Source organism: Furipterus horrens, unplaced genomic scaffold, assembly GCF_987537825.1.
Source record: "Furipterus horrens unplaced genomic scaffold, mFurHor1.1.pri manual_scaffold_2, whole genome shotgun sequence".
Taxonomy (NCBI): Eukaryota; Metazoa; Chordata; class Mammalia; order Chiroptera; family Furipteridae; genus Furipterus; species Furipterus horrens.
The window spans coordinates 39,852,721-39,866,922 of record NW_028327172.1 but is presented as its reverse complement, the minus strand read 5'-3'; the positions used below and the strand labels follow the sequence as shown (position 1 = coordinate 39,866,922).

Genomic DNA, 14,202 nt, shown 5'->3' with positions numbered 1-14,202 from the left:
AACAGACTTCAGACAAAAAGCATAAAACATCCTGAAACAGTCACACAAACAAGGGAGCTTCGCAGAAACAAAGCCTTAGTAACTATTTGTTCTAAGAACATTTCCATAAGTGATAAGAGTGGGGAGACAGGAAAAATATATATATAAAATAACAACCAGCCTCAACTACAATTCAGAAAACAAGTACCCTGACTCCTCTCCTGAAAGAGCTCCTCTGTTGCAATGTGGGTTGGAGACAATTAAAGAGGCCACACCACAGCTCTGCTATTCAACGATTAAGCCATTGTTTTGGTTTCCCCAAATCTATAATTTAAAAATAACCTCATCAACGGTGAGACAGCAGATAGAAGACCAGGATTCTAACAGTTCTTTCTAATTTGCTAGGTAACACTGGACAAAAAATTGTATTAGTATTTCAAGTAGGGCTGAAAAAATTTTAAACTGTAAAACTATAGTCATTTATAAATATTAATCATTACCATCTGTCAAAAGTGGTGGCTGGACTATCTCTGATTTCTGGTTCTGACTCTTTTTGGTTCTGTGACCAATATAAATGAATGCACAGTCATACTATGTTTTGCCAACTGAGAATGGTTTAGACATCAGGGACTCCCCACACTGACAGAGGAATAAAGCTTAATAAGAAGAACGTCCACATACCTCCTCCCTGCTTAGGACTCTCAGCACTCCATGAAAACATTTTAGACTAAGCCAGCTAGTTCAGCCCATACAATAAACCACAGATAGCCTAGCAGAATTTTGACCTAACCTACCCATCACACTAATGAACAAAAAAATTTACTAACCTTGCTCTCTTTAATAGGCCACTATGACAGATCCCATGGTTGACATACAAGCAAATATCCTAAGTATAAAATTTGAGAAACCTGATGGTCTAAACCATACCTCATCCCATCTTACTTCCTGGAGTTATACCTGATCCCTTGGAAGCCTACTCTAAATAGCTTGCGAGCAGGTACATGATCTCATTTTCCACCATGACAGGACTCTGCCACTCAAACCTAGTCCAGGGTTCTATACACTCCAAACCAAAATCAGCCATCCACAGGACATCTGGAACACAGACATTTGGCCAAGATCTGCCTCACTTAATAACTTTTGAGAGGTAAATCTAAAAGTCTGGCAATGATAGGATGTGTGTAATCACTGAATTCAGTAAAAAATGATCAGTTTCTAAAGGCAAGGCTTTCACCCTGATCTGTGTGGCTCCATGGGTTGGGTATCATCCCACAAAGCAAAAGGTCACTGGCTCAATACCCAGGGCACACACCTGATATGCAGGCCAGGTCCCTGGTTAGGGTCTTGCAAGAGCCTATTGATACGATCATACGATCATCTGATCATCTGATGGGTGTTTCTCTCCTTTTGTCTTCCCTTACCCTCTCCCTAAAAATAAATAAATAAAACCTTTAAAATGCAAGGCTTTCTCTTTCACTGGATCCTATGCTATATCTAATAGGAACCTAAAACAGATCAAGTATAGGTACCCTCATGTGTCCCTAGGTTCCTGAGAAAACTCTAAAACCACTTGACAGTAATTCAAACTCAGGCATGGCAACAGGAATCCAGGAGTAAAGCCATGTTCAAGTACAACTTCCACCAGAGTTAGCCGAAAAACAAGCTTATAAAAGGATATAGCACTGGAAATAGCTGTTACCAAAGGAGGCCTTAGACAAATAAAACTTTATTTTTAATCTAGGAAGGAAGGAAGGGCTGAGCAGAGTCTAAAAGAATTTGGTTTAACCACCAAACACTGACTCAGGATTTCCTCCAAAGAAGAGAGGAGAAGGGCCTCAGTGTCATTAAAGTAAAATGTGATCCTTCAATGCGATCCTCCCTACGCAAGGGAGTGTGAAGTGTGGTTCTTTTATGTTTAAGAATATACAGTCTCCCCAAGTAAATTTAGCACATAATTTTAAACTGCCTTGGGCTGCTCTGTAATTGTTTCTGTATGTTGGTCTCTTTCCTTGACTTCTTACTGTACCTTATAAAAGGCATACACACCACCTAACACTCAGGAATTCTCCCTCCCCGCACCAAACAACCTTCACCTCTGAAAGTATCACACATGGCTGAGGTAAGCTATCAGCATTTGACTTTTACTCCACGTAAGAAAAAGTCAGGGCATCAGAGATGAGATATCTTCACAAAATGACCATGAGAGAATTTGCACAAAACTGACCAGACTGGCAGAGGAAAGCAAAAATGAAGTTTAGCTCAGCCCTTGCCGGTGTGGCTCAGTTGGCTGGAGTGTCATCCGGCGCACCACAAGGTCAGGGGTACGATTCCTGGTCAGGGTACATGCCTAGGTTGTCGGTTTGATTCCAAGTTGGGGCATGTATGAGAGGCAGCCAGTTGGTACTTCTCTCTCCTATCAGTGTCTCTGTCTCTGTCTCTCTCTCGCTCCCACTCTCTCTCAAATCAATACATATATTTTTAAAAATTTTCTAAGTATTTCAGAAATTAAGTTTAACTTATAATGATGCCCTGTTTGAAACTGGCTCATCAAACTTTCGTGTTTTTTTTTTAATTGATTCTAGACAGAGGGGAAGGGAGGGAGAAAGAGAGGGAGAGAAATAATTGATGTGAGAGAGAAACATCGAACAGCTGACTTTTGCACACACAACTGCGGATCAAACCCACAACCCAAGCGTGTACCCTGACCGGGAATCCAACCGGCAACCTTTCGGTTTGCAGGACAACACCCAGCCGACTGAATCACACCAACCAGGGCTCATCAAACTTTACGTATAAACACTCATCTCTGGGAAGAAACAGCCTTTTTTCTTTTTCTTTTTCTTTTTTCTTTTAATTAAGTTCTCCTTTGCCATCAAGGTTATGCAAATCAAAAGCACAGTGACGTGTTCTCTCAGGAACATGCCAGCTCCCTTCCCTTTCCTTTCTTCTTCCCCCTAGGTGCTTTACCTTCGCCTTTCTCTCTTCTAAGCTCCAAGGGCCCTTTTTCTGCCCCTATAACTTGTTTCCTGAACCTACACAGCCCAGATGGCTCACTTCTACTACCTCTGTAACTTCCTAAATAAACTTTCTCTTATAATTTGAAGGGAAAAAAAAAACCACACAGAAACAATGAGACACCACTTCATACACCAGGATGCCTATATTTAAAAGTGTTGGTGAGAATGTGGAAAAAGTGGAACTTTTTTATGCCATTAGTGGGAATGTAAACTGATGTAGCTGTTTTGAAAAAAGTCTGGCAATTTCTTAGAAGGTTAATCATAGAGTTATCATATGACCGAGCAATTCCACTCCAAGAGAAATAAAAACATATGTCCACACAAAAAAATACACAAATATCCACAGCAGTGTTACTGATGCCATAAAAAGAAATAACATACTGATCCGTGCTACAACATGGAGAAACCTTGAAAACATGCTAAATGAAGACAATTATAAAAAACCATATATTATATGATTCTATTAATATGAAATATCCAGAATAAGCAGATCTATCAAGATCAAAAAAGGAGATTAGTGGTTGCCTAGGGCTGGAGGTTGGGAACTGGAAGGAAACAGGGAGTGACTGCTAATGGGTATGGGTTTTGGAGACAGAGTGATGAATAAACTCTAAAATTGATGGTAGTGATAATTTCTCAACTCTGTGAATATACTAAAAACCACTGAGTTGTACACTTTAAATAAATGAATTATTTAGTGTGTGAATGATATCTCAGTAAAGTTGTTTGTATATATTAGAGAGAGAACATACAAGGGATAAAAAAAAATGGAGCAAAATGTTAACTATCAATGAATCTGGGAAAAGGATGTTCTGAAGTTCTTCGTATTATCCACATCAATGTTTGGTGTGAAATTACATTAGAAAAAGCTAAAAAAATAAAAAGATATACTTTATGACAATCATGCACAGTATCAACATGAAACAGAAACCTACACTAGAAAAACCTGCCAAAACGTCTGCTCCTGCCCCTGTCAAATATTTTACTTGTCTCCTTTACTCTTCAGATTACTGTAAAGCATGCAAAGAAAGCATCACTCAAGTAGCAGAAAGAATGGCAAGGGAGACACATATTCTTTAATTTTCTCAGGGCCTCAGTTTCTCATCTGCAAAATCAGAAAGCTATATATACTCTCTAAGAATGCTTACTGTTTGATATTCCACAATTCTAACATTCTAACTTCATTCAGCAGTACGATTAAGGGGGAGTATGATCTGACTGGTCCTCTGGTTTTTCTGGACAATGAGCATTTTTTTTCTCTCTTCTAAAGGTGACACTAAGAGATGATTTCCATGTACTCTCAGTGTTCTAAGTAGATTCACACAGGGAACTAGTCTACCTCCTCTCTCTGTCTCCAACCCCTTCTCTTCAATTCTTGGCAAGGCCCTGTATCAGAGTCTGCAAAACTGGTTTAGTTAGCGGACACATGAACCTAAGACACTTACATCTCAATGCTGGGGGCACATTAGTTCAAAGGAACTTAAAGATTCCAAGATAAAAAAAGGTCACGAGCATTTTGGAATCTTAATGTTCAGGAAAAGATAGGGAAAGTTAACAGGAACCCCACCTCATGGTAAGCCTTCTCCTACAGTCACCTGGTGGTGACCATAAGGAGAAAAAAGGAAAATACAGATGTCCATGAAACCCACACATCAAGTGGGTAGAAAGAGGGGCTGGACTCTACTACCATCTGCCTCCCCAATTAGGATGGGCCAACAATACAGAGAAAGTAAATCAAAAGCTATTCTTCCAGATTTGCTTATCTACCTGACAAGCTCAAAAAGCTAACAAGCAGATACAATTTCCTAAAGTTGGCTAGACTTGTGCTTCACTCACAGATTACCCTCCTCTCCTTCCAACCCAAAGCACTTCTTCAACTAACCAGAAAACAAAATAATTTTCGTCTTCCTCAGTTCCTTGCACAACAAATAACTACATAGCTTGCATAAATGCTTAAGTCTGCAAGAAAGGGGAAGAAGTGACAAGGAGAGACTCCTATAAAATCCAATGATTTTAGTCTATATTCAACACTGTATGCTTACAACCAGACAATGAGCCTTTTTTTCTTTTTCTTTTATTGATTCTAGAGAGAGGGGAAGGGAGGGAGAAAGGGAGAGACACATCCATGTGAGAGAGAAACATTGATTGGTTGCTTCCTGTACATGCCCCAGCTAGGGCTAGAACCTGCAACCCAAGCATGAGCTCTGACTGGGAATCAAACCTGCAACCTTTTGGTTTGCGGGAGGACGCCCAACTAACTGAGCCACAGCCACCACGGCACAGCGGGACAATGACTCTTAACCCTTCTCCACAAAACCACTAGGAATACTGAGCATCTTTGATTTGTTTTTTTCTGGATTCACTTTTTAAGAACATAGAAGCTACCTGATCCTGATCCATATAACTTAATTTGCTTGGAGACAACATAGACTCACTCCTCAGTAACTCCCTAAAGCACCTGGGTGCAATTCACAATTTCCTGTCATTGCACTATGACATCACTGATTTGGAAGCTATAAGGCAGGCTGAGCAGAGAATAGTGTCTCAAGACTGACCTGCATAGAACTACCTGTATTCTGTTAAGTTTTATTCAAAGATTCCCTCTGGGTAGTCCAGATTCCCCTACCAATCCACCAGAAATGAAATGAAGTAAAAACAGAAATCCTTCAATCAATGCCTATTCTAACAAAGGCCACCTACTGAATAAATCATCTTGGCATTCCACTACTGCAACCACATTTTAAAAGACAGAAAAATATACCCTTTACACATTTTACACAAGTCATCCCCCTTTGTTTATCTACCCAATAAGCCTTCACAGGAATATAATTTTAGCTCACCAAAAAGCCAGATAATTAACAAATATTTAAAGAGAATTAACATTTATGAGAATGTACTTAACGGGATGCTTTTTATTTACATTCTCTTTTTTATTGGTGATTTATCTAACTTGCCTCCAGTTACAGAGATAGTCAACAGCAGAGGGGGAATGTTTATCATTTGCAACCTGTTCTCATTATTTTTTAAAATCAAATGTCTATATAAAGTTTTTTTCTTTTTCTTCAAATGCCTATATAATTTAATGGACACTCAAAAGCACACCATGAAAGTAACACTGGTTTATTCCACGACCTTAAAGCTTCTTTTACTGGAAAGAACTATGTTATTTTTAGTCTTTCTCAACATGTCAGTGTTTTCTAAAGAGCCAGCCAGTCAACGAGATGCAGTTTAGTGTCACGAGAGGAGCACTGGACCAAAAGCCAGGCAATTAACTAATAGGACAATGTCCCTACTGCCCTTCCTAAGCTTCAGTTTCCTCTTTGATGTCCCTTCCAGCTCCAGTACCACAAACCAAATTCTAACAACTACACCTGAGTCACAAATTTAATAAATATGAAACAGATGAAAAAGTAACATCCGTATTTTAAGAATTTGAAGACAAAAAAGGTGAACTTGAAATGATAAAGCTACCCGAACAAATAGCCTAGGAGTAACTGTATTATTGCTTTATGATTTTTTTCTTCACCTGCTATTAATTTCAGACAGTATATTTATTCTGACCTTTTAAAGGTCATCAATTTAGCATGTTTTTAAAGACTCCATTTTTGTCATTTGAAGTATGCACCTAATTTTTTTTTTCATAACACTGGAAATTTTCTGGTGACAAAAAACAAACAGATCAGTGTATGTTCTCTGAAGCAAAGTAAAATCAATCAGCAAGATAAATCACTTTCAGGAGAGACTTTACAGTAAATACATCACAACAGAAGACTAGAGAGAGTAACCCCCATCAATTCAAGATGACACAACAAACTTCCACCAGATACATGAAACCTGCAAACTGGGCACTCCAGACACAAACTTTTTCAAAACTTTTGTAATTCAAAGACTCCAATGACGGGTGCAGTGGAATTCATGGGGATTTTACAATACACTTCTGAGATCCTTCCGCAATTACTGCCAAATATGATCCGGGCCCCATCTTAACTTCCCCAACACTCTCCCTTTGAAAAATGACTTCAGAAGCATCACTGTGCAACCCAGGTTCTCCAACTATGTTGCTGCCCTTTTATTCACAAATGACACTGGCCTCTTCAAGGACATAAATTACTTTTCATAAAAAGGGCCCCGGGGTCCAAGCCCTTTCTAGAACTAAGGGAGTTTTCACTCTTCTTGGTGTGACCCAAGTATACTTGATTCATCCTATCAACCCAGAGGACTCGGCCCAAGGAGGGTTAGAATGGTTTTGAGGAACTGTTATTACAGGTTTCTTGGGAAGAAGCCAGATAAACTCACCAAGTTTTAGTCTTGGGGTTTGTTGTCGTTGTTGTTGTTGTTGTTGTTGTTGTTGTCGTTTAAGTCTGGGTGGAACTTACTTTCTCACCAGGACGTGAGATGCCTCCCTAACGGGTGTTCGAGAACAGGCTTCCCTTTATTTTACACTAAGTCACTCAATCTTCACCAGACTGAGAACACACACCCTGGCCTCTTCCTGGCCAGGGACGACGTGGCCAGAGCGGAGGGGCGTAGAGGCCGTTTGGACCCCTCAAGGTTCTGAGCCCCTCATCCCGGTTTCCCTTCCTCCAGCCCGATGCTCCCTTCCCGGGAGCCAGTCCTGGGTCCTTCTAAGCGATCCTCACCCGGCTCTAGGGACAATGCGGGGTGAAGGAAGGTTTCCTTGGCAGGTAGGGGAGGGTCTCCAGCCGAAGCGGGTGCGGAGAAGCGGCCCTGGGCTTGGCGCGCACTTACCCGATAGCTCGTCCGGCTCCAGCCCGGTCTCGGTGTCCAGCCCGCAGATGACAAAGTAGTCGGCGAAGCGACTGGGTGCCGAGCCCCCTCCGCCACCGCCACCGCCGCCACCGCTCATGGCGCCGGGGCCGAGCCGGGCCGTGCGGAGCGCTGAGCCCCCGCACCCAGGCGCCCGCCCAGCCTCAGGCCGCCCCTCCTGCCGCCGCCGCAGCCGCTACCGCGGCTCGGGCCGCCGCCCCCGGCCCTGGCCCGGTCCCCGTGGCCGCTGCGGCTGCCGTGACAGGGCAGGGGGGCACCGGGGCACCCCGCGCCGCATCCTGAACGCCTTCCCCTCCGCGCTTCCGCCGCTACCGCCAACCCGGAGCGCCGCGGCCAGAGCAAGCTGGGAGGAGAGCGGAGAGCTCAGCAGGGAGCTCTGAGAGCCCACAACGCAGACCCCTCCCGCCGCGCCTGCGCAGGCGCTGTCGGGGAGGGGGCGGGAGCCTGGCGGAAAGGATGACGTGATGCTCCTCGAATCCCGCGGGCCGCAGCATCCACCGCTGTCGCTGCAGCGCTGCCGGCCACTAACTTGTCGCCCGCAACCTTCACTCCCTGGGGGTTGTAACTCCTTTGAGAGGGTTGAGAAGGTGCAGGATGAATGGGCGCGGGGCCCCAGACCCATGCTTCTCTCCCACCTCCTCCTCTTACTATAGTTCGAAGATCTCCTGTTGTCACAGGGATAGCGTAGCAGGACTGAGCTCGGAGGCCCACCTCATCCTATCTCCAGGCTGTCAGACGAGACCCTAGATAGCGCCCTCTCCCTGCGCCCGCTCCCTGGCGTCCATGTCCGGTCCTTTCCCCAGTACTGCTGCAGATGCCCGCTCTTTTGGCAGAGGTGATCATCCCGTCCTATAGTTACCCTGGTTTTACAAATGGGGAAATTGAGGCCCAGAAAGAAACAAGAAGTCTAAGAGACAAAGCCTAGACTAGAATCCTGGGTCCTGGTCAGCTTGCAGCTCCCTACGCCCACCCCAGTCGTGTGTGTGTGTGTGTGTGTGTGTGTGTGTGTGTGTGTGTCCCCGCGAACCATGCTGTGACCTTTTCTCTCCTTTAGCGTTCTATGCTGTCACCTTTTCTCTTGAGGCCCCTAGCACTTGGGCGCTGTCCTTCTACTTCTGAGAATTCTCAGACCCATCCCTGAGATGGTCATTCAGAGAGAAGTGGGAGCTGGGGTGGATGAGGAGGAGAGAAGTCCTAGTCCTTGTCTTGGGACCCTCTGATTCGGTTACCCACAGAAGGTAGGCAGAAACGAGATCAGAAGCCAGGAAGGTAATATAGTAGAGTAGTTGCTAGCATGGGCTCTAGAAACACAAGGCTCAGATTTGAATCCTGACTTTGTCATTTACTGTGTAACCTTGGGCAGTCTCTAAGTTTCAGCAGTCACGGTTTTTGTGACAATAACATAAGATAACCTAGCTGGTATGGCTGAGAGGCTTGAGCGCAGGCCTGCAAACCAAAGGTTGCTGGTTCGATTCCCAGTCAGGGCATATGCCTGGGTTGCAGGCCAGGTCCCCAGTTGGGGCTCAGGAGAGGCAACCACACATTGATACTTCCCTCCCCCTCTTTCTTACTCCCTTCCCTTCCCCTCTCTCTGTATAAATAAATAAAATCTTTTTTTAAAAAAGATAACATAAGACAAATGTGCATACAGGTGAAGTGGTCAGAATAGTGCTTGGAACACAGAATATACTCTATATGTATTATAAATGGTTATTCCAACAAGACGTACACACAAGATTTGCTAAGGCAGGCTGCTGCTATGGGCCCTAGAAGGCAGCTAGCTTCCCCGAGGGCTGAGCCTGGGCTCTCTCCTGGCTTCTCTCCTGGGTACTTAGCTCAAGCTTTGGTTCCCTTAGGGAGGATGGCCTGGAGGTCACAGCCAATGTCACTTGGAATCATAGCACCTACCCCTCCCTGTATGTAACCTGCCTGAACTTACAGATGAAAAATGGAGAGGAGACGGTAGCTTCACAAAGCCCGTTGTTATGAGCAAGAGAGCAACCCCGAAAGGAGGCACTCACACTCCTTTTTTGTCTTTCCGCCATGCCAGTTTCATTAGGGGAGACCTCCCCAATAAGCCAATAGTGTCACACACAGGTTACACACAAAGAGGGGGAGCTTATGGGATATAAGCAAGCAGAGCCAGCATCGAACGCAAAGTCCCAGTCGCCGGCGGTGTCTGCAATTAGAGAGGCAGGCATGAGTCTCAAGCTAGGCAGCTAGAGTGGTAGCATGCGTCTAGTGGAGTGAAAGTTCAGCAGGGTTCCAAGTCTGTGGTACAGCCAAGCTTGAGCTTTGGATGTTTGGAGCTCTGAATTCTTAAAGTCCCACTCACATGAGTGTCCAGATGTAGTCATTATCCAAGTGTCAGACTTGTGGTTTTGGGTGTTCCGGGCCCCTGCTAAGGGCATCCCATTATACCCCATTACCTCAGTCTAGATATAGCACTTGACATAACTGTCATGGCTGAGAGTGACTCCATATTGGATTGTCAAAGGTGTCCAAAAAGTTTGCTCCGTCCAGTCAGTGTGGCGCAGTTGGACTGCGAGTTCAATTTTCTGTCAGGGCATGTGCCTGGGTGGCCGGTTTGGTCCCTGGTCAGGGCATGTACAGAAGGCAACAAATTGATGTTTCTCTCTCACATCGCTGTTTTTCTCCCTCTCTTTCTCCCTCCTTTCCCTTCCCTCTAAAAAAATTTATTTTTTATTTTTTTAAGTTTGCTCTGCTCCTGCTCTATGCACCTATATAGGGTGATGCCCCACTCTATCCTGTATCCCCAGGACACTGAGACAGTAGAGGGAGCTCAGAGAGCTCAATAGTTACAGAGCACAAAAGAGGGGAATCACTCCAGATTGGGAGATGGTCAGGGAAGGCTTACAGAAGGAGGTATAATCTGACTTGAGTTCCAAAGAATCAAAGGAATTTTTCAGGTAAAAGGGAGAGGAAAAGGAGATGTTTTAGTAAGCATATACAACAACAGGGGGTGACAGATTAAATATTACATTCAAGCAACAGCAAGTAATTCATTTCAATGAGAGATAGAGGATTACAAGGGGCTGAAAGCAGGGAAGGAGGAGAGGAACAGAACAGGAAAGGCTTCAAATGACAGGCTAAAGAATTTATCCTGTAAAGTGTGCAAGCCAGGAGGTGATAAATTAAAGGAATTTAAGCCAAGGAGTGACAAAATCTGACCCACATCTTCGAATGATCTCAGAAGAGACTTAGGCTTAAATGTCCTTAGTTTGAAAGTCCAGAGACTTTTTATCCAATGTGTCCAGGGAGATGAGGGGCTGAGAGACCTCTCACACTAACTCAACTCACAGAATACAAATTAGAAACAAAAGTCTGACTGTATTAATTTGCCCTGGGAACTATAATTGCTTAGAGGCCCAGAAGACTCAACTGTAAAGTGATCTCCTTCCCAGTAGGAAATATGTTTGGCAGAGTGATTGCTTCTTCGAGAGTCAGGAGAAAACAAAAACAAAAACCAGAGCTGGATGCTTTTAAGATTTAGTGTTTAAATCTGCACTCCCACTCTTACTAGCTGTGAGCTGAGGCACATCAGTTAACCTCTCTGGAATGTTAATCATTCTTACTCTTCATGAGATTGCTTTAAAGATTTAAAAAATTAATTTCAAAAGGAATTCTAAATATCTGGGACATAATCTACTCTTAATAAGTGGCATCTTGGAGCACCCATTTCAACATGAAGGACATGAAAGAGCACAAGTGAACATCTGAGGGAAGATAATTCCAGGAAAAAGTGTGAGGCAGAAAATGTGCCTGGAGTGCTCAAGGAGCAATAAGCTAGAGGGCGGGGGTAATGTACAGCACAGGGAATACAGTCAGTAATAACATAATAATCTTGTACTGTGTCAGATGGTTACTAGACCTACCAGGGTGCTTACTTCATTAGGCATATAAATGTTGAATAACTATGTCGCACACCTGAAACTAATACAATACATTATATTAACTATATTTTAATAACAATAAACATTTTTTAAAGATTTTATTTATTTGTTTTTAGAGAGAAGGGAAGAGAGGGAGAAAGAAAGGAAGAGAAACATCTATGTGTGGTTGCCTCTCGTGTGCCCCCAACTAGGGACCTGGCTTGCAACCCAGGCATGTGCCCTGACTGGGAATTGAACCAGTGTCCCTTTGGTTCGCAGGCCTGTGCTCAATCCACTCAACCACACCAGCTAGGGCATAACAATAAATTTTAAAGAAAAGTACTCGTCACAAGAAAAAGTTTTTAACTATGTATAGTGATAAATGTTAACTGGATTTACTGAGGTGATCACTTTGCAATATATACAAATTTGAAGTAATTATCTGTGGCTCAGCGGATTAAGCATCAGCCTGCGAACCAAGTGTCGCTGGTTCGATTCCCAGTCAGGGCACATAACTAGGTTGCACATCAGGCCCCCAATTGGGGGCGCAAGTGAGAGGCAACCACACAGTGATGTTTCTCTTCCTCTCTTTCTCCTTTCCCCTCTCTCTAAAAATAAATAAATAAATAAACAAATAAATAAATTATTTTTAAAAAAAGAGAAAGGCCCTGGCTGCTGTGGCTCAGTGGATTGAGCGTTGGCTTGCGAGCCAAGTGTCGCTAGTTCGATTCCCAGTCAGGGCACTTGACTAGGTTGCACGTCAGGTCCCCAGTTGGGGGCACGAGTGAGAGGCAACCACACTGTGATGTTTCCCTCCCTCTCTTTCTCTTTTCCCCTCTCTCTAAAAATAAAATAAACAATTTTTTTTTAAATTTCAAGTAACTATGTTGTACACTTGAAACTAATATGTCAATTATATCTTTTTTTAAAGATTTTATTTAATTTTTAGAGAAGGGGGAGGGGGAGAGAGAGGGAGAGAAACATAAACGTGTCAGAGAAACATCATATGCCCCCAAATGGGGACCTGGCCTGCAACCCAGGCATGTACCCTGACTGGAAATAGAACTGGTAACCTCTCAGTTTGCAGGCCAGTGCTCAACCCACTGAGCCACACCAGTGAGAGCCAATTATATCTCAATAAAAAGAAAGAAAGAAAGCCTTGGTAATCCCTCCACTGGCAACAGGGAGAGATTCAAACCTCACAAGCCCATGTACATATGCAGGAACTCTCACCCTGAACTCATACCTTAACCACAATTAAAAAACAAAAACAAAAAACAAACCAAGACAAAAAACAAGGTACTGAAAGTGTGGAACATTATGGTTACATGAAACCCAGAAATCACTAATCATGTTTTGAAAAATACCTTGTAACTATTTTATAAGTTATTTCTACCTTTATTGAGTGTTGCTGTATAATGATATCAATAATGGAAAAACTGGGAAATAAAATTAATATTGTATAAAGTGCAATGATATATACAATGCATGTAATAAATCCCTTATTTTAATATAAAGAAAAAGTATAATTTTTATTAATAAATCTGTTTTTTTCTCTTTATAATATACAGTCAACAAATTTTTTTAAATATCAGTTTGAAGGAACACCCTGCTTGGGACAAAAATGTCCACAACCCATCCCCCACCTCAGAATTTGGAAAGCCCAAAATGATTCACTTACTTATGACTCCTCTTCTGCACCTCCCTTCTCACCCCATTTTTTTTCTAATTTATATGAGCTAACATATACAAAACATGCTCCCTGAGCATATCTGAGCCTGATAAAAAGCCCTAGGAGTTCAAGCCTTAGATTGGGTCCCTGTTGCCCCAACTTAGACCTATATCTCCGAAAGAAAGAGCTCTATGAGTCCAAAAATCCCTGAGCCAGTCCTTCTTCCACTAAAAAAAATCTCAGGAAGCAAGAGCTTCCCCATCTTCTCCTTCCAAACTAGGCCTGCCCTGGGCCCAAAGGGAAAAGCAGTGGTGGGGCACTGTGTTAGACAGGTGTGAGAACTCTCAGCTGGCCTCCTATATTATATAGGCAAGGAGGCTGGGATAGACCCCTAACCTTCCCACCTATGCATTCTTACCTTGGCTCCAGGTGGAGCCTCTGAAGAGAAAATAGGGCCAAAGCTAGATTCCAAGTTAATATCGGATTAATTGTTCACCTTTACCTATTGGTGCCCCTCAAGGCCAAGCTCAAGCCCTATCTCTTCCTAAGGGTCCTCCATTGGAGACTTCTAGAGCCCTCTCCATCCCATCACACAGGGCTTTCATACCAGCTGGTTTCCTTCATCCAAAGCAATTTATGTTAGTGATGCCTTGTTTATCCTACCAGAGATAATCTATACTTAAACCAACAAAGGCACTTCCGCCAGTGAGATTGGGATCAACCTCACTCCACCCAGGCAGAACCTGCCCACTCCCCAGCTCACAGTACAGCATTCAAGAAAGATCAGCTGATGAACCCACAGGTGCTCAAAACCCATCCTCTCCAAAGGTCAATGAAGAGTTCACCATGTGCA

At 43.4% G+C, this 14,202-nt stretch overlaps 1 protein-coding gene across 2 annotated transcripts in view; it reads right to left on the bottom strand.

The window, feature by feature from the left end:
- The window catches only part of DENND5A (DENN domain containing 5A), an 84,115-nt gene extending 76,218 nt beyond the window's left edge, over window positions 1–7,897 (bottom strand). For both annotated transcript variants that reach the window (XM_090264135.1, XM_090264141.1), the window contains exon 1: window positions 7,746–7,897. In XM_090264135.1, coding sequence (XP_090120261.1) covers window positions 7,746–7,863 — 118 coding nt within the window. In that variant the 5' untranslated portion in view covers window positions 7,864–7,897. The remainder of the gene's footprint in view (window positions 1–7,745) is intronic.
- Window positions 7,898–14,202: the final 6,305 nt, after the last annotated feature.